The 24257-nt window shown below is 37.5% G+C and overlaps 1 protein-coding gene across 9 annotated transcripts in view; it reads right to left on the reverse strand.

Moving 5' to 3' along the window:
* The window catches only part of ANKS1B (ankyrin repeat and sterile alpha motif domain containing 1B), a 1292741-nt gene that overhangs the window by 41970 nt on the left and 1226514 nt on the right, over positions 1-24257 (reverse strand). For 4 of the 9 annotated variants that reach the window (XM_058308586.2, XM_058308584.2, XM_058308581.2 and 1 more), the window contains exons 20-22: positions 13641-13715; positions 6727-6855; positions 4717-4788 (exon numbers count right to left, since the gene is read on the reverse strand). In XM_058308586.2, coding sequence (XP_058164569.1) covers positions 4717-4788; positions 6727-6855; positions 13641-13715 — 276 coding nt within the window. The remainder of the gene's footprint in view (positions 1-4716; positions 4789-6726; positions 6856-13640; positions 13716-24257) is intronic. The other 5 variants (XM_058308590.2, XM_058308588.2, XM_058308587.2 and 2 more) reach the window with 2 other exon arrangements.

Raw genomic sequence — 24257 nt, forward strand, 5'->3', positions numbered from 1 at the left:
TTCCAGAGAGCATTAAATTGAATAGAACTGTCTACCTCTTACAGTAGCAGATGTTTCTTAATAGCATATTTACTTTTGATGGAGTACTGTATATTAGGGATAATTACATGCTGGGGCAAAATTCAGGGTTGGGAAGTGGGGTATGTGTAAGCTTACAGAGGCAAAATCAAACAAGCTGGCCAGAGAAAATCCCTCATTTCACCAAACACTGTCTTACAATCTTTAAGGTGGCATACCAAAGAGAACTTTGAAAGGCCAAAGATGCATATTTATAGCTTTGTAAAATCCAGTGCTGTGGACATATTTAAAAGATGCAACTTCCAATTGGTTTGGAAACAAATTGCCTCTCCAAAAGGTTAAACAGTAACCTTTTGTTACTGAGAGTCACCATCTCAGTAAGATGGTTTATCCACCATCTTATCTAAATTTTCTTGTCTTGATGTTTTTTTCCCTCCCTTTTGGCAACAGGCTCTAAAAACTGGAAACAAAAGTATAGGATTCCTAAGTTTTTGAATCTTCTTTTATATATTGTGAACATAAAAAACTAGGATAATGACTGGGATGCTGGCATGATAGTTGGGGAAAAACAAATGAAATTATCTAAATACATGAATTTATTGATTTTTAAGCATTTGGAGGAGGGGGACAATATATGAGATTTTATCAAACTAGGCACTTTACATGCATTATGAGGTAGAAATTATATACCAGGGAATACAAATACACATGGTTCTTGCCTTTAAGGGGATATGATGTGAGCCATGGCCAGGGAAGGTCGCAGGGACTATGGAAATACTCTAGGTAGGTGAGGCATCCTTGTCAGATGCTCCCAGAGCTAATGCCTTCCCCCAGGAATCCCTTCAGAAGTTAGGGCTGTTTCTCTAAAGATGCGTTTGGCAAGAAAACCCAACAGGGAACATTAAAGGTAGCACTAAATAAATATGTTCAGATTAAACAGACATCTTTTACAATTCCTTACACCTGTTAAATTGTATATTTACTGATATATATTTTTAGATATTAATTTTAAACTGAAACGTCTGTAAAACTGCCATGCAAAGAAAAATAAGCAGCCAAGTTGTACTGCTACTCACCAAAAATTGCACTTTACTATCAAAGCACATCTAACATCTTAGACTTTTATTAAAGAAAATTAAAAAAGATAAGGCACAAATTACAATTTTGCTTAATTAAAAAAATTATCAGTGTAATGCCAGTGTCCATTAATTCTTCTTCACTAAGCAATTCAAGAGATGATTTTAAGAGAGGCTTTATTTAGGGTTTGAATCCAGGGGAAAAAAATGAAAAAAATCTTAAGACAGTTTGAAGGGGAAAAGGACTTGTTAACTTGAACAAATATGGAGAGAAATGATTCCATATTGTAGAATGATGTAAATTACTATTATCTAATATGTTAATTTATTATGGCATATTTTTAGCTGAAATATGTGTATAATAAACACCAAGAAATTAGTGTAAAAGTTTCCATATGTCAGAACTGGAGGGAACCTTAGAGATGAGTGAATGGGTTAGATAAATTTAGAAATTAACCAATCATGAATACCAGACACTCATGAGAAGGGTAAATTGTACTTGGTTTCTGCTGGGGTAAAAAAGTGAACGTGTTTAAGAAAGTATTGTGGAGAAAACGTCTTAAAGTAGCTAGGGATATAATAAAAACTCCTGAAATTTTTATTTATGTTAAAACCCTAAATTGTTGGATATGTCTGTATCTAAATTGCTTAATTTAGGCAGTGTTAGTCTTACAGACTTGCTGAGGATCCTAAAACTCTTCATGAACATACATTTTTTCAGTTATTTTGAAACTCAGGAAAATAAATGTTACACTTGCACAATAGAGACAGGATAGCCTGTGGATTCAGAGTGGGGGTGGTAGAGTTAGACTGCCTGGGTTCAAATCCTGGTCCCACCACTTGTTGATTTTGTGAACTTGGGGAATTTTGCTTCAGTTTCCCCTATGTCAAGTGGGGACAAAAGCAATACTCACCTCATGGGGCTGTTGGGAGAATTAAATGAATTAATGCACAAAACTCACTTGAGCAAGACCTGGCACATAGTTCTCAAGTGTTAAATATTATTAGTAGTATTGAACTGATTTTAGGAAATGATGACTACATGTCATTCTTGGGATAGTTTTTGGGGATACCTCAGACTGAGGGCCTTCCCTCTGTTGGGTGTCCATGGCAATGCAAAGACATTTTTATGCTGGTACTTATCCCAATTTGGAGTGATTAAATGTTCACATGTTGGTCTCCACTGGACTGAAAACTCAGTGAGGGCAGAGGCCAAATCCTGGTCATCTCTGTTAACAAAGTACCTTAAGGAACATTTCTTTGAATAAGGACCCACACTAATTTCCTTCTAACTGGGAAAGAAATTTTAAATTCATCTACAATGCATACTGTTGAACTGAAACATTTGTTTCAATGAAAGAGTAACCAGTTTTCATCTTCAATACTTTGGTCTAATAAAATCGTATATCAACTTTTAAGATCATTTGTGTGCTGAAGCATTTCCCAGGGGAGAGCTGATTATATTCTAGGACTTTTGGCTGAAATGTCACCTTGTTGAAAACAGCAAAAACAGCAACTTTGGATTCAAGCTGAAAATTCACTGGAAGTTAAAATCCATACCATTTTTAGTTGGTGAGAATTCTGATTCAGAATATGATAATCCCATATAACAGATTCAACCTGCACTTCTGATACTGAAAGACTCCAGTGAGCTCAGTGAATGCAGCTTTACCTACTGCATCAAAGACTTAGATATAATTATTTAACTAAGATAGGAAATAAGGGTTTGTGATATTCTAAGAAGTGATGAAGTTTCTATTTTCAAATAAAGGCATCAAAGGCAATAAACCAGAAAAATGTCTCAAGAACAGAAGAATGGCTTCTAAATAGACTGCTTTTTTAAAGTTTCATTTTAAGCAACAGAAAAGTACTTAATTATTCTTCACTCAGACTATTAAAATGCTTTTGCTATTGCTATCAGATCTGGTATATTTTAAATGGTGCTTTGTGCACTATGCAATATTTATACTGATTACAACATTTAAGTAGCTTGACTCAGATAATTTTGTTAATTGTATTAAATCAAAGATGCTGAATTCTTTTCTTAGATATGTTCTTGAATCTCTCTAAATTTATTATGGGGCTTGATGATTGAAAAATATTCCCATTTTCTCATTGTTCACTGGTGACATAATTTAGGTCGTATGTAACTTAGAATACAAGAATAAGGTATTTTGTAGAATCTTAAAAGGACTCCAGTTGAATGTTTTCATTTTTAAGAAAGAATTTGGAGGCCCACAAGAAGCAGGGAAATGTAGTGGGTAAAATATCCTGAATTTGAGTCTCAGATTTGCAACTTATTTTCTATGTGACTTTGGAAAAGTTAATTAATCTCTGCAAGCCTCAATTTTTCATCTGTAAAATGGGAATAATAATTGTGGTAAAGATTAAATGACATAAATATAAAAGGCATTTAGCATAGTCTGGCATATTGTAAGCACTCAGTAAATGTTAGCAGTTATATTACTATTATGACCAAAAACATGACTTCTAAGGCAAGTTTGTAACAATAGACCTTGCACTAGAGTTCCTGACACATATTAGAGCTATTTTCATCTAAGCACACCTGGTATAAAAATTCATTGGTACTGACAACTTAAATGTAACTTTACATCAAAGAGAAGCATAAGTATTTTCGTCTTTTTGCTATTGAATTGGCTAAAACATGAAATTAGTGATTATACACTGAGGTCTCAATTTCATGAAGATTCATATATATGTAGATTTCCATGAAAAATGGATATTTTATTTTACCTTCATAGCTGTTTTACTTAAATTATATGTTTTTAAATATTTCCCACCAAAAGTTGCTCATATAAAAGAAATGATAAGGGATACTGGTCACAAATAATTGTTAAGGTTCAACTGCTAATGAACTTAAACTTGGCTTTGATTAATTGCTATACTGAATAAGTCTGTTATTTGTAACTTGTACTGGGATATCACATATCCTCTATACATCTGCTGTGGAGGAAGGAAGAGCACAGGAAAAAGCTAAAAGTGGATCTTCAGTATGGGTGGGACTCAGTATGTTTTGCAAACACAGACTTGTAGGAACCCAGTAACCTCCATCTCAGACATTTGGAATTGCCATTTTAGCCAACAATTATTGTCCTTAAATCCTTATCTGGGCTGAGGTTTTTCCTTATATTTAAAAAAAAAAAAGAGAATTAAGAAGCTTCATAAATAATATAAGCTTTATATAATACACTCTCAAAGCATCTACATTTGATAATTTTTAGTTGATTGGGAGTCTTTACAATAAATATTCACAGACTATCAAGTGGGTACTGAAAACACTTTATTATAATAAAGAGCATTTCTCTCAAAATCTTGAGAATGATCAATGCATATACAATTAACTTTTTAAAGCTGTAAAAAAATTGAGAACAAATGTAATATGGCATAAATATTTCAAAGTAATAGTCATCAGCTCTGGAACAACAATGAGATATGCTCAAGTATAAACATGAACTAAGGCAAAACACCTTTTTATGTAACACCAAAGTGATTCAGTAGACCAAGAGATGAAGAAAATAGTAATTTGAAAAGTGGCAATTTGTATCCATACCCAGTATTTAGTATTTCAGCTACTAGGAATAAAAGAGTTTGGCAAACTTACCCGCATTTTCGCACAAGCATCCTGGGTTGACTCCGTCCCCCTGAGCTCTTTTATCAGCATAGAACCTAAATACTGCAAAAATCAATCAAATCAAATCAAATCAAATCAGAGGTTTATAAAAAAGAAAGCATAAACATCTGTTATGATTTAAAAACAAATTGTAAAAGTACTACTGGCCTATGTTTCCTGGCTCTAAGTTGTTACATAACTTTAAGAAACTAACAGTAACTAATCCTAATAAATAAGAGATTCACAGAGAGAGTTAAGCAGAATTAACAAAAAGTTCTAGTTCTGGAGGTTGTAAATTGCTCTTTATAATAAAACTGCAGCATTTTGTAAAGATTCCATCTTTCAATCATATTTAACTGCAACATGGGGGCATCTAAAAGTGTTTTCCCTTTTTTTGAGGCAGCAATGTCTGCAAAAATAAATCACACTATCTCTGTAATTACAGGGTTGTATGAGACAGCTGAGAAGCTAAGCAACATGTACCCCATTTGGGCTTATTTGGCTGCATAGGTAATTAACATTAGGCTGTTTTTAGGCGGAGATGCATTTTTGGACCCTTTTCATTCACAGCTGTGTGGCCTATGGTTGATCCACCTGATAATGGGGCGGGGGAATGTGGGCAGGGAAGATGTAAATCCCAGTGGTTTCACAGCAGAGAAAGCGAGTCCCTATGACAAAGCTGACCCTGGGAGGACCAAATGCAGGTAGCAGTAAAACAAAATGTCTCCTACTAGGAATTACTAATACTAAACACTTTGCTCTTAGGTGATTGTATCTAATGCTGCTTTTATGGTACAATCACCATTTATGTGCCAAATTCTGATTTGGAGCAAAGAGTACAAAATAAAATCTCCAAATTGCCTTTCTTTCAATTGGCTCTTCTTCGAAACTTTGAAGCTTTAATAGCGTTCTTCCTTTTGTTACGTTCCCCCTCCCTTCAATGAAAAAAAAAGCGTGTTCCACTTATCTTTCTAAAAAGTGAGTTAAAATAATTATTTTAGAAGCGATTCAAAGGGCTTCCCGAGATGACTAGAGACACCCTAGAAGTAAGAAGAAACAGGTTTGGGAATCAGTCCTGTAAACCTGAGAAGTCCTTGGCTCAAAGAGGATGGCAAATGTACAAAAGCAGAGGGCTTGGTCAAGGGTTCTGAAGAAAGGCTCAAAGATTTGGGGTTTCAGCTTTAGAAGCAGCAGCAAGGGTTTCTACCCTAAGTTTTGGGGAGGTTACTACTGAAATAAATCCAATGCTGCAAGATAAGTAAGCAATCAAAGAGGTGCAGAGAGTACAAAAAAGAAAAAAGGAAGAAAAGAGCCTAAATTGCTATAAGCAAGCCCACACGCCCACATCTTAATCCAATTAAGGAAAATGATCTTGGCAAAATCCTTATCTTTTAAGTTATCAGGGAAAGTTTGCCCTAATTGAAATATCTTTTTTTGAGAGAGGCAATTGCAAAGTGCTGCAGAAGGTTCAGCCACTTTTTTCTGCTGTAGTCATGACAACCACCACCTGCCACAAAGCCTACAGTATCTTCTGAACATTTACCTGTTTGTATTACTTAAAATTCTCAGCTAAGCATAACTGTTTCCTTCTCCTGTTAAGAAAAAAGATCTGTAATATGTCACACTGATGACAATGAAAAGAACCTGGTATTTTTACGAAGTGGTAGACCCAATCTTTTGAGGTCATTGGTGAGTGAGTAGAGATGTATATATGTGCTATATTTATACTTGCTTCTATTTTAATTTTGTGCTCTACCACCTTTATAAAAAAAATATAACTTGGTAAGAAGAAGCCAAAAGAGACTTCATGCTTATAAGATTAAAAGAGTTTTGGAGCTCTAATTACTCAAAATCTCTTTGGCTAGAAGGCTACCTTAAGAAAACACACTTCAGAAATTTCACGGTGGACATTTTGCTATGTTTCCAATACAAAAGTAAACCAACCAGAAATGTACCCTCTATCCCCACTGGTACCGAAGTACTGAAATTGTGATGACTTACGAAAGCTTTGTAATCGCATGATTGGAAGATGAGCTTCTCTGGGTGGTGCTGCCAGTACTGTACTGGGGTGGAGGCTGTGGCTTCATTTGGAGGCCGCAGGGTAATGGAAGGTTCTCCCCAGTCTCCTGTCTGGAAATCATATTTATTCTAGAGGTAATATGAGCAGCAGGCAAAGTTCATTTCCTATAGCTAACCCGAGTTCATTTTAGACACGTGTGCTATAAATGTGCAAATGCTTTTGTGTGTATTATATGTATATAAACACTTTCACTGCTTATTACCTGTTTATATGTATTAGCATCCTATTTCCCAAAGCTGAGTTAATCTTTGGTGGTGTGAAGAAGTTGAATTATTCTTAGAATGCCACACCAAGCAATGAAATTTTAAAATAAAACCTGAAGATATTCATAAATGTTTTGCTAATTCATAGATATCCTGTTATAATAGAAAAGAACATACTGTCTTTGAAAGAATTTTCTGTTTTTAAATTTGACTGTGAAATTTTTAGTTTGAATTGCTTTTACATTCAGAATATATGGTTCCATAAATATCAATTCCCCAAATATAACTAATCATTTATCTCTTGAGAAAAGTATGTATGTACTAATGTATGAATGACACTAAAAAATTTTTAAAAGAAAAATTGACTAATGGATAACAACAAGTTTCTCTCTTCTGAATTCATTAAATAATATCAGCATGATTGTTTTGGATGAATACAACTACCTTCCTCAAAAAACCAAAAGCACCAGAGAAGACTCAACATTCAAACAGCAAGAAGTATGGTCATATGTGTAAATGCATGTACTGGAGGATCCTGAGCCACAAATGTAAGCATATTCACATATGATGGTATATTATCTGCTATATATACCTACTAAGATAGACATCTGGCCCATCATCTCATTTATTATTTTCTGTGAGGTTAGCCTCTACCTGTTTTATTACTATTAACTATTTGGTGCAAGTCTCTACAAAGTCAAAGACCCATGCTGGCAGGTCTTTTCTGGGCTCTAATCTTATTTACATATTATATTTGGGAAATATATTACCTTATCTTGGGTAAAGATTCTGATTTTAAAACATTCAGTTCTTTGGGACATAACTAAAACTAGAGAACAGGAAGATTTCCAAAGTCACTACTTTCTAACCTGGATTTAATTTTTTATAGAATTGAAGAGACATTATTTTATTTCCTAGGAGTTGGAAGTGTATAAAAATATCTTATATGCTTCAAAACCATATAAAACCTTGGTTAGAGACCAAGTTCCATAGAAGAATGAGCAAATAGATTGGTATTCTGTAGGATTCCTTAACATGGAATTTTCAAGGAGTCTGGGACAAGAAGGCAAAATTTTTGGATATATGAGTATATGTTGGAGGAGAATGCCCACAGCTTTCATTAAATTCTTTGAAAACTTCTAGAACTGCCAAAAGGAAGTTTTAGAACCAGGCTTCTCTGCGAATAGCTCAAATAGGATATGTGTTTTGGGGAGGAGGACTAGCATTCTCTCTGCAGGCTGAGCTGATGATATTAGTTGGGATATGGCAGCCAATGATAGAAAGGTGCAAGGCAAAGACATTGCCTTCTGGAAATTTCTAACTGGATTTAAAGAACCAGAAGAAAATTCTGGGGTTCCTCCGGATTGGACAGGCTTTTCCATGGAGGTAGAGCCTGGAGCTTTTCTGCTTGTGAGGGGTCACTCCCCAATCCTGAAAGGGCAAAATTAGCATCATGCTGTTTCCTTGGCTTCTCACTGAATGACCAGTCGGAACTCCTCCTTTGGCTCCTCTTTTATGCTCTATTTTGAGCGACTCTCCGGTAGCTCCTTAGTTGCCCGTTTATGTACATATTGCTCAGTCTTCCTATCCCCTGACAGTGGAAATAAAGATTTTATCTGTTATGTTAATTTTAGCATTTTCTCTCTCTCTGTTTTTTCAAAAAAGATTTATTTATTTATTTATTTCTCTCCCCTTCCCCCACCCCCGCCCCAATTGTCTGCTGTGTTCAATTGCTGTGTGATCTTGTGCCCGCTTGTATTCTTGTCAGCGGCACTCGAAATCTGTGTCTCGTTTTTTTGTTGTGTCGTCTTGCTGCGTCTGCTCTCGGTGTGTGCAGCACCATTCTTGGGCAGGCTGCGCTTTTTTCATGCTGGGTGGCTCTCCTTACAGGGCACACTCCTTCCGCGTGGGGATCCCCTATGCGGGGGACACCCCTGCGTGGCATGGCACTCCTTGCGTGCATCAGCACTGTGCATAGGCCAGCTCATCACATGGGTCAGGAGGCCCTGGGTTTGAACCCTGGACCTCCCATGTGGTAAGTGGATGCTCTATCCTTTGGGTCAAATCTGCTTCCCATCTCTCTGTTTTTTCTATGCATCCTCGGTTCATTCTGACTCTTCGGTTTTCTCGTTATATTTGTATGAATTTTTATTTTGTAAAAGCAATACTGACTGCAATACTGACTCCTTTCTCAAATGTTTGCATCTTTATCTCTCCAATCAATTTTCTTTTCCTCCTTTCTCAAATATTTGCATCTTTATCTCTCCAATCTTTATTTCAAATGGCTGTAATGTGCTCTCAAAAAACTAGTATAAGATTGAAAGTGTGGGATATGTGGATTTCAATATTATTTTGAAGCTAAGTGTAAAAACCTTTAAATGATAATAGTTTAAAACTCTGGAAACATGCAGCTATGGACTCTTAAATAAAAAAGCTCTCCCCAGTTCTGGCAAAGCATCCTCTAATCTCCCCCGTAACCTTCTTCCCCTTCTCCCCCTTCTTCCCCTCCCTCAGTAAAGCAACAACAACATAGCGAACAGGTATTATACATTTACATCACAGGTAACACTGTTAACAGAACAACAGAAGTTTGCACGCAACTCCGTGGAATGATACAAAAGGAGGATCTGGTTGACATCAAAAGATCCTTTGATTCCTGCTGGTGTAACAACTCAAACCAAGCACTGGATCTTCATGTTAGCTATTATAGTCAGCTGAAGTATGCCTTGGTGGAGATCACAGGCAATTAAAAAAAAAAAGCCTGAACAGACATGGCACAAGCTGGGGGTACCAGGGATTACCGGGGAGGGCTGGGGGTGGAGATGGGTATGGTGAAGCTAGGGGTATGGGGACTTTTCATGGGTTAGTATGTTAAGCATGCAAATCATATGCAAACCCATTCTCTAACTGTTGAATTAACTCAGGCACTTTTGTAATTAAACTTCAATGTGAGTTCAATACAGCCAAATACTTATCCAAATGTTTATATCATTCACATAAATTGTAGCAGCCATTTTGGGAATAAGAAGCCCCAGCACATACTACCTCAGACTGGAAATCATCCTAATCTCCTATTTGGTAACTGCTTGAAGAAATTAGTGGCACATCCATTTAACGGTTTAGGCAGTGCCATCATCTGCTTGCCTATGACTCTACTTTGTCTAGAAATCACAAACCAACTGCTTTGAATCCAGTGTGATCTGAAAAGGCCTCCCCTAGGTGCTATGGAGAAAGATAATTATAGGGAAGAGAAATACAATCCTTGTTTTCTTTGTGGCCTTGACACATTGCTCTAGTCCAAATATTTTAAGATTCCCTACAGGCCCTGAATCTGCCTTTCTGGAAATAGAAGCTGAGTTTTGTCATACTTAGTGCTATTTTCAGAAATTCATTTTCAGAGGGAAAAGTTTCCTAACATTGAATTAATAAGGAAATAAATTTCTTTTCTTCCTGGAAATTTATCAACTTAAAAAAAATGTTTTGACCTTAGATCTAATATATTTAGAAGACTCAGCTTGTAGGCATTAGTTTTCCTCTTTGGGATTAATGTAATGGGTTAATGAATGGACTCCAACAAGTGGAGTTTGAATTGTATGTAAAGGAGAGGTATGACCTTGGCCCTTGGGGGGGATTCAGTTTTATGTGGTCAACTGCCAGTAAAAACAGGAGTTCTTGAGAACAAGGGTGCCTTCAGTCTCAACCCTCCTGGCGGGTGAATTATAGCAGAAATGAGCCATGAGGAATAGGTAGAGTGGTTGCAGAGGAGACCCAAAAGTAAATGTAAGTAATGGGTTTGTCTCATACACAAAGGAATTTCAAATTGTGAAACCCAGATTAGGTCTTCTTATATATAGTACATTCATATCTATAAAAAACTGCATTTCCTCAAGCAAAATTTTAAATTAAATTTAATAATTTCTCAGTTTAAAAATGTTTACTTAAAAAAAGAGGATTACAGCAGGAAAATTTAAAGAAAATGTTTATAAACATTAAATAAAAATCAAACAGACTTAAAAAGCCCTTTGCCTCAAAATAATATTTGAAATGAAATGTTATCTTTATTGATTTTTAAGGTATATTTTGTATTTATTTTTAAAAAGATACATAGTTTAAATGTTACCTTTAGTAAAAAGTAGATCAAACACTGGTAGCAATGATGGAAAATAATTAGAATTAGAATAACAGAATGGAGTAGGAAAAGTTTTGTGTAAAATTCTGGTTGTTTAAAAACTACTATGTAAGATTTTAACTGAGTGATAGTGTGCGCTTTGTGAGTTTCCTTAGATTAATTACAGAAAAGAAATTAAAATGATTCAAGGCACACTTCAGGATTTTCTTTAGACCTTACGTAGAGGACAGAAAGGTTTCCTCTAGGTTAGGCATTTCAACGATCCTCATATGCCAAGAAACTGGGCATGGCTTAAGACTAACATTTCTTTTTCTTTTTTTTTTTTTCACACAAAAGCCTTAACGTTTTTTCAAATTGTTTTACAAACTCACTAAAGGACATGGATTAAACAGAGGAAAACATACATCAACTATCCCTTCACACTATTTAAGTTCAAATAAAAATTAGCTGTCTAATATAAAAGCAAACAATTTGAGATTAGAGTTTTAAAAGGAAAACTGATTCTGTTTAATAGAATGTAAATTCGCAATATGGTTTGAAGGACTATAATTGGGCCACACCTTATATGTAATTAAACAGGTTCTTATACCATCAGCTGAAAAAATAACACCACTAACTAAAACCACTAATTTATCATAGCTGAATTTTTAATGGATGGCAAATTACAAAATGCAGCTTTTAAACTTTGAATTATTTAGAAAGATGGCAAGTGTTTAGTTTGTCTATGTACCATACACCTAAGACAAATTCTAAAACAGATTATTTCATGTCACTTTCTTCCAAAAAGGAAATTGAAGATACGATGTATTCTACATGCTCTGAGAGTACAAAGAGGGAAACATTCTCTATATTCTTATATATTTTTTGTTGAGTAAAAAGTTTCCTAAGGATCTAAGTAAATATTTAAAAGCCATGATTATGACTTATCTTTCTAGCATGAACAGAAATGAACGGTATTTTCCATGCTTTGTATTGTTCTTTAAAAATTTTTTTAAAATTAGGATTTAATTGATTTTTATTTAAATAAAAGCTTTCAAATCTTTTCTACTAGGAGTTTTTCCCACCTACTTGTTGTAAATTTAGATCTGAATATTAACAAACAGTATTCTCTACTTCTTCAGAACACTTAATGAAAAATGAAAATGATTTTAAGTGACAATTGCTATTTTAAGGTTTTACTTTCAATAATTCTGACAAACTTTAAAGATGGGCTAACAAACATACATAAGATATATGTGATTCCATTTACTTTCCATTATCTTTAAGGCTTTGAAGAATGCTACATATAGCTCCGTGCTTATCATTATCTGTACTTGTATTTGGATGTGAATGTAAGGGAAAGGCCACCTACAAGCATTCACTCACACGTGTAAGCAGGTTGCTGTAGTACTTACTTGAGAAAACTCTTCAAGAATAAAAATGCTAGTTTGGTCAAATGCAGTTGGTTCTAGTGTATTCGTTCGTTTTGATGATGAGCAGCAGAGATGGACACTTTTGAACACATAAAAGCTTGGATCACATTTACAGGTTCATGAGTAACTGCTGGATCACTGGAGCACCAATACAAGGCATTCCCCAGAGCGGAAGTACAGACACCATGGCCCCTTGAGCCAGATTTCCCATGCACAGGGGGGTGTGCTGATGAGGCACCCCAAGAGAGGCCCATGCATGCCACCCCAAGAGTTCTGCTCAGTGATTCTCAACCAAATGTCTTCATCTCATAGATTGCAGAGCATCCAATAGGGAAAATTTAACAGGATGTAAAAATAGGATTGTGCATTAAAATGCCAAATGTACAAATAAATAAATAAAAACATTTGCTTTCCAGACAGAAAAGGTTTTTCTTAATTATACCAAGGTGAAAAGTGAACAGTTGAATATTAAGCAGCTCAGGGTAAAATGGGTCAATGGTCACACATCCCAAAGATCAATTCAGTACTGTGAAACGGAAAAAGGCTGAGAACCACTTTATAGCTGTTATGGTGCCTCTCCCTCTACATTCGTCCCACATTTGCATAAAACTTATACAGAATATCATGCAAATCATACTCAATTAGATATTTCCCACAAGGAAAGCACAAGAACCTTTGAGAATTATTAGACACAAAGGGTTGACTAGCCCATAGACGTGGAAAGTACAAAATGAGGAAGACTAAGACTGATATATACATTTATATATATATATATCAATTTACCCTTTTCCTTCTTCCTGTAAAAGCAAATTAACAGACGCCTGGAATGAAAGCCAAAACTCACATAGGACAGATTTTAACTGTAGACTTTAAAACCAAGTAAGTTTCTCATTTCAGGACAATTTTTGCACATCAACTAGTCACAAGGGCACAGCAAATGAAGTATAATAGACACAATCTCTGGAGTCACTGGACATTACAAAGTTTCTGCATTGCCAGGACACAGTACCTATAGCTATTGACAACACTTTGCAACACATTACATGGTGTAAGTTCAGGAAGAAAAAAAAAAAAATCATTTGTAACCTTACATTATGAACCTGATGGATCGCTGAGAAAGGAAATCCAGCGTTCTGATTCGTCCAAATTTCACAGACAGACGACTGCTGGTATAAACAGAAAACTATCTCATCTTGTCAATATTTAAAACATGGCAACTACCAAGGTAGCATCAAGGAAGGAAAGGAGGAAAATAATAAAAAGCAAAGAATCACATTTCTTAAAAATGAAACAAAACAAAAGCACACACACAAAAACCACCCTAAGAATATATTAGGGTACAGGGTTTAATAACTGATTTCCAAGTCATTCTTTTTGCTTAAAATATTTTGGGCTGGCTGAAAAAAAAAATTTATGTGTTAGTTTTATATTAAAGGAAATGACTAATAAATTAACATTTTGGAAAAAACAAACTGCTTCACATTTGCAAAAGAGAACAAAAATATCCTCCCTCCTCATACCATTAATATCAGAAGATAAATACTATCTTTAGGTTTGAGAAAGATAGGAAAAAACCTTTAACACAGGCTAAACATTTTTTATTTTCTTCTCTTCAATGACTGAGAGCAAACAAGGTAATGAAATGACTTTCTGGATCTAGTCATTGCTCCATATGATAAACCTAGAAGGCATTTACCCCACTAGAGTTCCCAAGGGCACAACTGTGGCTAGCACAGGGAGAAGAGTCTGTCCGCTGTGTAGCTGTGCAAGTGTTACCACCACAGAACCTTTCCAGGAGCATCTGTGAGCCTCATGGACCAGCTCCATAATTCGGGCTCTCCATCACACCATTAACACTCTAAGGCAATCATGTCCTCTCAGAACCAGACACTAAACCAACCAAAGCCCCAACCCAGGAGTTGTAGCAGACACCACCAAAGAAAGTGAGTGGGCTTCTGGCCTTGTATAGTTCCTTTCCTGAATTACTCCTTCTAAAAGACAACATGCAGTTGAATCACAGAAAATGACAGGAGTGGCCAGACTTACTCGGAGAGCACCCAGAACCTCTCCAGAATTCACACACAGACTATACAAAGAGCATTGCAGGAAGGAGAGAACTTAACCACAATATAGTCAGAAGCTCAGCAGCCCAGGAACAGAAAGAAAGCTTATCCTGCTAAATGTCCCCTTCTATGCCCCTCTCCCCCCCGCCCCCCACCCCAGATATGCTCACCAGAAATGAAAAACATCTGTCTCCCAGTAACAAGGCCATCTCTGTACACACCTACACAGCTTTGCTTTCTCTTCTTCTCAGTCTGTCATCTGAACGGCTCCCTGGGTCAGGCTGCCAGGTAACTGATGAGGAGGCCTCATCTCTAATAGAGGCCATTCTGATTTAAATTTCTTAACTCCATGCTTTAGCAGGATTCCCAAATGAACTAGCACAAAACGTACATCTAGGATACCTCTGACCTTTTCAGCACACCCACCCATAATTCCTGAGCTCATTATTTTACACAATAGGAGCCTGGCATTGAATTCCCCAGAAGGCAGAGGGAAACTCTATTTACATGGAACCTATTTTACTGTTCCTGAGACAAGTATACATGAATACAACCAGTTCATGGAACAGTCTCAACTTGGCAGGGGTTCAAATATCTAACCTTCTATCGTTTTCCAAAGGGCCATGCCTGATCTCCCCTCCCTGGTCGGCACCAGGGCACTCAAATTTTGGGCAGGCTGCTTAACTTCCCAGCCACTTTGAGTAATGAAGAATCCATTTGTATAAAGCTCCAATCAATTCATACTTTCCCTTCCCCATCACCAGCCAGTCTTGGAGTTTAAACATCCCAAGGTGGGTAAGTGAGGCTTTGTCTGCTCTTCTCCTTCTCCTTCCCTGCCCTCTTCCATGGAGCAGAGGTGGGGTGGGCTAGCATGGTCTGTCTCAGGATGCCCACCAACCCAAGTCCTACCTTCCTCATGTGTTTAGCTGGGGAGGATGATATAGAGAAGGACAAGGGGTCCCTTCTTATCTGGCTGCTACCAGATTCTCTCTGATGGTTGTCACCTCTTCTCAGGCTAGCACTGAAGTGGCCTTTGATGTCCTCTCTGGAGCAGGTGATCTCATGCTGCTCTACTGTGTGCCTGTGTGTTTTTTGGAGGGTGTGGGTGTGGCAGTTTGAGATTATTTATGAATTCCAAAAAGAGATATAGATAATGTTTGTAAACTGGTCTTTCTTCTGGGTATGATACCTTTGACTGATTTAAATTTAAAGGCTTTAGGTTTACTTGATTAAATCAAGATTAGGGCTTTGATTTGACCACATCATTAGGACATGCAGGGTTGAGTCCCTGCCACCTTGGTGGGCTATATAAACGAACACTCAATCAAGGAGATCACAGAAAGAGATACCCAAGGTAATAAAAAGAGCTCCATGGACATGGAAGAGGAGAGAATTTGTCAGCTTTTTCAGTGTTGGTCCTGCGGCCCTGGGAAAAGAAATAAGCCATTCTCCTGAGAGTTGACAGCTGAGCTTGTGAAGAGAACAAAGCAGCTGAGCCCAGAAAGAAACAAGCTTTCCAGCCTACAGTTGAGATGGGAAGAAGCTGGGCCCATGGACCTTAAGAGGAAAGAGGAAGGCTGAACCCTTGCAGATATCTGCAGCCATTTTGCTTCAACATGTGGCAAGAGACATTTGGCACCTTGAGTTGGACTCTTTAGGGTCTTTTAACTGTAATCTTCTACCTCAAATAAATACCCTTTATAATAGTCAACAGATTTCTGGTACTTTGCATCAGCACCCCTTTTAGCTGACATACAGAGGGCTTGGCTAGAGTTAGGCAGTGCACCCGCTGGATTTCTGATGTAGAAAATCTGGCTCCAGCTTGACTTCCTCCAACCTCCTTCCACTGTCTTGGGTGGAATGCAGGGGAGAGGGCTTAAGGCCATATTCTTCTGCATGTCCATGTGATCCATGAGACATGCACACATCCTTGCCACCCAGAACAGTAGGAGAGCAGGCTGCTCTATGATCACTCCCTCCCTCTGCTAGGACATTGCCATTCTCTTTTCTTCAGCTTGTGCAGGTGCTATGGGCACCTGCCTGCCAAATGTCCAACTGTGGAGAGAGATGCCAGTTTCCCTCTGGCAGGTACTCCCAATCTGGGTATGCATCCCTCTAAGACCCTTCTCCTTGGCCTGGAGAGTGTGGGAACACATTCTCTCTTTTCTCCCATAGGAAGGGAGGAAAAAGCTTTGGCTCTTTCCACAGGGACTCAAGACACAAAATTCTTTATTCTTCCCCAGTACCAGTCTCTGTCTATGTGGCCAGGAGGCTGACCATGGCAGGGTGCGCTTTGGCTCCTCTTAATAAACCCTGAACAGCATGCTTGGCTCTCCCATTGGCAGTTCTTTCTCCTTAGAATGTGTGGAATTCAGTGTCTGCAGCAAATTCTCTACTTAGCATCCTGTTATACACTACACCTTTCAACAGTCACAGAAACTTGCCAGAGTTGAGGGATGAGAGGAACCCATGTGTGACCGCTGAGATTATTTTTGTGAATCTCAAAAAGAGGAAGATTATGTTTGCAAACTAATCTATTCCTCCGGGGGTCATAGCCTTTGTTTGCATTAAATTCAGCTTGATTAACTTTACCTGTTAAGATTAGGGCTTGGTTCAACCATGTCGGTAGCGTGTGACTCAGGTTGAGTTTCTGTCCCCTTGGTGGGCTAATATAAAAAGACACACCCTTAAGAAAATGGGGGGAGAGAGAGAGAGAGAGAGAGAGAGAGAACCCCCCTAGTCATATACACAAAAGAGAGTTTAAATGTGGCTTATGTGCACTTTTAGAAGCTACATTAACTATTTTTCCATTTACAAGCTATGTTTTAAACTTAGAAAAAGAAAAACCTCTGTAATTTCCAATAATTGTGTGGGTCAGTGCAAGTGATAAAAGTCATATTTTTAAAATAGAGTTTAAAATAAAGGCAGTTAATAAGGTGATACATTCCAGATATCATGGTAATTTTGTTGGTAGTAAATAATTTATCAGGCTCATCTAGCAGCAATTTAAGGTGGACCAGCCATACCTGGTGTATTCGTAATATAAGATGGCTCTTCTCCTAGACACACGCTTATTAGACTGAGTGCTATCATAATTTTTTTAAGTGCAAAAGAATTTCCACTGCAGAAATTCATTATGCTTATGAAGATAATATTTCAGAGTACAAAATGTACTGCAGTGTTGATTTTCAAAAAGATTCGAGAAAGAAAATAGAATACCAGGGATAAAACAGCATCTGGGGCCTGAATTCTTAAGGAAAGTAGTGATTTAAATTTAAGTTTTATTTAAGCTTTAGAATTTCTTCATCTGTAAAGAAGAATAGTACTTGCCCTACTTATTTCACTAGGTGGTTGTGTGGCTCATGTTAAGTTTCATGAGAGAGGGATCTTTTTCACAGATGAATTCTCAGGACCTGGAACATAGAAGGCCTTCAAACATATTTACTAAATGAATGGAATTACATAATGTGTTCAAAAGTTCTTAGTAAACAATAAAGCACTATACAAACATTAGTCACTATTGTTACTCATTATCATTTGTAGTTGGTCCACTTTAATATTGCCACTTGTGCCTTTAGTAAACTGCATTGCGGCCTACACATTTCTGGTAAATGTACCGAAAATTTCCCTTGCAGACTTGTTAGAAGAGTCCTCATTTTTCTCAATATAGGCTGAAATGGTGCTGCCAACTTTGTTGAAGAGATGAGGAACATTTGTAATCAGCATAACTTTGCTCAAGGGCTGCTTATAGAGAGGGCTTGAAAATACTTCTATAAAGGGCATTTGACATCCTTTTGCAATTTCATTTACTTGTTAAATTTCTTTCAATTCTTTTGCCACATATATTGCGAAGGCTAATTCAGTTTATCTGAACATGAAATCCAAGTGAATGGGGGTTAAGGAAAGATATAGTAGTCTTATAAATGAGATATTGTTGTTAATTTAAGGTTTATTTCTTTGATGAGGTAGAAGTTAACACACATTTGAGGCATGTAATTTCAGCACCAGCCCAGACCTCTCTCTTCTGACTCTGGAAATATTTTCTTAAACTACAGCGCAATTGTATTCAAATCAGATCACAAAATATAAAGGGTATTCCTAATCTCTAGTTTTCCTCCTAAAAGTGGACTTCATTTCTACCCCATTGGCAGAGACCCAGCAATTTACAAAACACTCCCTCCTTCATCACTTATTTTGCCACCTTTCCTGGAAGATTCTCCAGAACCTGCTGTGAAATCTTCCATTATAAGCAAACAAACCTTTTCCCTTCTTGAGCTCCTGCTCTATTTCTCCATTCCACTTTAAGCAAAACTCTCCAAGAGGGGTCTATACACATGGTATCCACTTTCTTTCCTGACCTCACCTGAGCCCACTCCACTGACATTGCTCCTCTCAGTAAACCCAAGTCTGTCAAATCCAACGATCAAGTCTTGCTTCTCATTCCCAATACTCTTTCTTTCTCTGGCTCTACGATGTGGTCTTATACAGTCCCCACCTCCCAGATTTTTATCTCCAGCCCAGACTTCTCTGAATTTCATGCTCAGATATCCAGATGGCCATGTGACACCTCCACTTTGATGTTAACTAGGCATCTCAACCTTAAATTAAGATCCAAAACCAAGTGCCACTTGCCCTCACCTTCCCCATAAGCTTTCTTACCTCATCAAATAGCAACCTCATTCTTTCGGTTGCTCAGTCTCAAAATGTTGGAGTTGTCCTTTCTCACACACTGCCCATTCAGTCCAGGAGCAAATCCTATTGAACCTACTTCTAAAATCTTCTACTACTTATCCTTCTATAACTTACCTGAGTTAAGCACCACCTTCTCGCATTTGGCTTATTCCATTAGCTTCCTAACTGGTCTCATTGCTTTCATCTTTACCCTCTGAGGGTTTCTTCTCAATACAACAGCCAAAAGGATCCATTTAAAATGAAAGCCAGATCATGGCACTCTGCTCCATCTAAGAGGAAATTCCAAGTCCTAAAAATGGGCCTGCAAACTCCTTACGAGTCCACCCTTCTCTCCATGCACTCTTCCTCTTGCTCACTTGATTCTGACAGCAAACCACACTCCTGCTTCAAAGCCTCTGCATTTGTTTCTCCTTCTGCCAGAATTTTCTTAAGATACTACATGACTAGCACCCTCACTTCCTTCAGGCTTTTGCTTAAATTGTCACCTTCTCAGAGAAGCCTTCCCCGACCACTGCAGCATGCTGTATAAAAATCAAGCCTGTGCTTTCCATACTCTAAAAGGATTAACCTTTCAAGTGGAAATTCAGAATTTGAAAAAAGTTCAGAGCATAACAACCCAACATTCATTCAAAGAGTTACTGACCGTCTCTTGTCAGCAAGGTAAGGGTGACAAAGATGAAGTGGCTCAGCCCTGGAATAGGTATTGCAATGGTCACAATTCTTTTTCCATTGCCAGGACTAGCAGTGAACTGGGACTGCGAGGCTGATGGTGGGTCTCAAAACAGATCAAGCCGACAACAGCTCCGTATATTCCAGCACACCAATTAGGCTTTGAAAACCTGCTGGGAGTCTGCTGATGTTGTGTTGCTAGTTTAATAAAGAAACTTTTATGAATAGAGCCCTCCAGCTGTATTCTATCAGAGATGAAAATTTCTGCCTTGTTCTAGCCCTGAAAAAATGGTTTCTCCTCTGTTTCTCCCTTATATTTGTCATAATTCTTTCACACTTCGTGGTGTTCAGAAATTGACCAGAAAGAATCCAACAAGAAATGTGAGAGGTTTGGAGTGAAATTTAAAGGAATATTGAAGTCCATTCCTTTTCCTGGATGACTGCGCTTCTGAAATAAAACATAAACAAACTTGAAAAGAGAACAAAACAGCTTCAAAGGCAGAAGAAAAAAGGGCCTCCTAACAAAGGAAGCCTCAGTCAGTAGCAAACTCGGAGGCCCTGTGAGCAGAGACTTAAATGAGATAAGATCTGTCAAAGGATAGAGACAAACAAATTCACTTCAGTCAGGGAATAACACACCAAATACCTCGTATGCATCTTTTCTTCCAGCAGTGACAGCCCCGAGGTTTCTTCTTCCACGGGCACTAACTGAGCCCTGCCTAGAAATCAGAAAATCAGACCTTCTTGTCTCTCCTGTGTTACCCAGAGGCTGTAGCTAGCACATGATCATTTCTTCTGCTCCACTGTTGGAAACACAGAAACGACCCAGCTCCTCTCCTCTCAGATGAGCTTCATCACATAGACACAAATCTCTAACAACCGCTTCGCTTCAACTACATTGTCAACTTCTTGAATTCCTGGGTCTGTGTTTTATTTCTAGTTGGTTTGATGATTCTAAGGTAAAGGGTGAAAGGAAGAACTGGATGTACCCTGACCCTTATTAGTTTCAGATTATTGGCAGGGAAGGCCGAACTCAAGAAATGGCTGCTTCTTGTCATTTTTCCACCTTTCTGAAGAGCGGTCTTCTCAAGACTGCCTGGGAGAATTATCCCCCTACATCGACAGGGAAAATTCTTGGACAGACTGGTAATTACCTGCAGGAAGTGAGGAGCCTGGCCTGTAGTTGTGCATGTGTGACCCACTATTGCTGGTGTCAGCCTCAGTCACTCGACCAAAAGTGGGAGGAAGAAAACACCACATTTGGTCCTGTCATTAAGTCCATCGGCAGGATATAAATTCTTGATGTCACCTGTTGCCTGCCCAAGTTCAAAGTTCCCTCCCTCTCTCCATCTCTCTCTGTCTCTTTCCCTCTTCCTTTTCTCCCTCCCCCGTTCCCTCTTTCTTTCTCTCTCTCCCTTTCGGCACCCTTTTCTTTCTTTTATTCTTTACCTTTCATGGTAACTCTGATTGTTGTCCTGATAGTACACAAAACAAGTCCTTAGCTGCCAAATTGGGAGAGAGCTATAGGCTTATGTGATAGCTGTTAGTCATTTGTAGGGATAATATATAACTCGTATTCCCTAATATGACAATTGTAGCCCTAAATGGCATTTACACAGTTATTTATGAAATCTCTTCACAGGAAAAATTGAGCAAAGAAAATAAACTGAGCATTGTCTGTGCAATTTGGATCTTATTGTACAACTCCCCAGGTTCTCTGGATGTTGCAAGGAATCTGAGTCAACTGGGATGGTGTTGTTTATAGCATTAAGGGCTATTTTTCCTGCTCAACTTCAAAGTTTGGATGCCACCACTACCAATACAAACCTTTTTCAGGACTAAGCAGAAATATTCATAACTCATTCTGAAAAGCAGTGATCAGCTTTTTATCATATCATGAATTGCTGCAAAGAAACAAGATATTGTGATGTAACACTGTTCTTTACCAATAACATCTCTTTAAAAAGTGCATTATGTTCCTATCTTGCCAATCGGGGTCATAATTTTCTTTATGTAAACCCATTTTATCAACTACATGCTCAATCTTCTTGCCTCTGGTAAAAGAGAGGTATTGGACAAAGCCGTTAACTCTGTAATATTTATTGAGCCCTCCTCGCCCCCACTATTTCCTCATTTTATCCTTGTGAAAATATAAAAATAAACAAGGTATAGTTGAACAAGCATCTTGACTGATGCCAACCTAAGAGGTCTCTGGTGGAAGTCTATGTGTTTTTTTTCTCCAGTTCTGCCTTGATCAACACTTAAATCAATAAATTGTATAACTTGAAAGGAATGGTTTTTTGAGGTAAGCTTTTAAAATTAGCACATTACATAGTTGGAAAGAAAAACTGATACAGTTATTCTTGATTATCACAGACAATCAAGTTTTAAAAAGGTCTTGATAGACTGGGATTATTGGATAAACAGCTTGGTAAAACTGTTTTATCTGGGAAGGAATAATGCAAATGTAAAACCTTGCATTATGATTAACCACACACACATACACACAAGCACTGCTGAGGGGAAAAGGGAGACATGGCTCAATAGTGGGCCACTGAAAAAGACTGGACAATTATCGTGAAGAAAGGCTCAGTAAGAATTAACAATATATTATTGCTCTTCAGCATGAACATCAACAAATCAGAAGTACCGAGAGCTTGGGAATCAGGATGCTGTGTAGCCATATTCCATTTATCCAAATAAAGTTGGCAAAGAGCTGGATACATTTAATATAGTGAGGGGAAGACATCAAATTGTCTTCAAATTCTTAAAGAACTATTTTTAGCAAGAAGAGCCACAAATTCTCTTTGTTGTTGCAGAAGATAGCTTTAACTAACAAGAACAGAGTTTTAGGGAGGCTTATTGCAATTCATTTTATAGCTAATGTTCTATTAATTAAAAATTTTCCAATGACGGACCTACCTCAAAAGAGAGGGCTACCTTTCCAGTGACATGTTCAAGGAGAAATTTGTGACTGTCTGTTAAGGTTGTCTTACAAGGAGTGCCTTCATCAATGAAGAGACAGGATTAGACATATTTTTTGATCTTTCCCACCCTAAAAGTTTGTACTTTTATTTAACAGAAGAACATAAGACTCTTCTAGCCACTAATGCATATAGAGAAATGCAATTCACTGCAAACCTCATTAAAATACTGGCCCATATAGAAGGGGGTTCACATCATCTAACAATTGTTTCCACGAAGCAATTGTTTGCTACCCCTGCTTTGTAGAGAATGAAAGATTGGATGTCAAAGGCAAGGGTTTTCTGCAAACACAATGTTTATCTGTGTAATCTTAGAGGTTAAATTCTCCACTAACATTTACCTAAGGTATCATATATTATTAATAAAGCATTTGTCAAGGTACACAAAATGTTGCACTGGAACCTTCTGGAAGGTCTTAGAATTTGTATAATGTCATGTGTGCTAATGCTGGGATTGTAGAGACAACCCAAGGAGCTCATAAACATGTGTAACCACTCAGATTGCCTAAATTTCAAATCCTGATCCTGACTCTCTTCTTTATAATCTGTGTGATTTTGGGCAAGCAGCATAAGCTCTCTGTGCTTCAATTTCATCCTTAAAAAGTTGTGTTAATTAGTGTTGGCTCTGATGATGAGGATGATGAACTACCCGATCTAAGCTAGGTGGATGATAAGCTACTGTTTCAGGAACTTTGTTTTTCCTAAAAGATTTAAGACTATCAATTTGTATCCAACCTGATTCCTAGAACCATACAGTACATAGTCTTATGAAAGTAGTAGGGTCAAGAAGATTCTATGGAGTGCTTATTACAGGGGAATAAAAAAATGACTAAGTTAGGACTTGCTCCTATGCAGCCAATATACATTTTACCATAAAAGAAATAAAACATCTTTAAATGAAACCTCAAAATATAACTGGCATACCTTGGAAATATATTAACTCATAAAATTACTTTACATTTTTAAGTGCGTAAGTATGGGCCTTTCCCACAAATACTTTTTTTTAAAGGTACAATTCAAATGCTAATTGGATTACAACATGGGTAGAAACTTGTACAGTGTTTGCATTCCTGAGAAGGATTGTTTTCCTATCAGTAGAGAGATATAAGTTCGGGCTAATAAGTTAGGGAACAAAAATAGCTTTGTAAAATAGCTTACTATTATGAGCTTTAAGTTAAAATGCATTTATTCCCAGTTGCAGTTGAAAATGCATAATATAAAGGAAAACTAGAAGTTACCTCAAAATAATAATAATTCAGTAAACAACCCAAATGTGTGGTTTATAGTTCATAAAAAACTT

Source organism: Dasypus novemcinctus, chromosome 12 (genome assembly GCF_030445035.2).
Source record: "Dasypus novemcinctus isolate mDasNov1 chromosome 12, mDasNov1.1.hap2, whole genome shotgun sequence".
Lineage (NCBI taxonomy): Eukaryota > Metazoa > Chordata > Mammalia > Cingulata > Dasypodidae > Dasypus > Dasypus novemcinctus.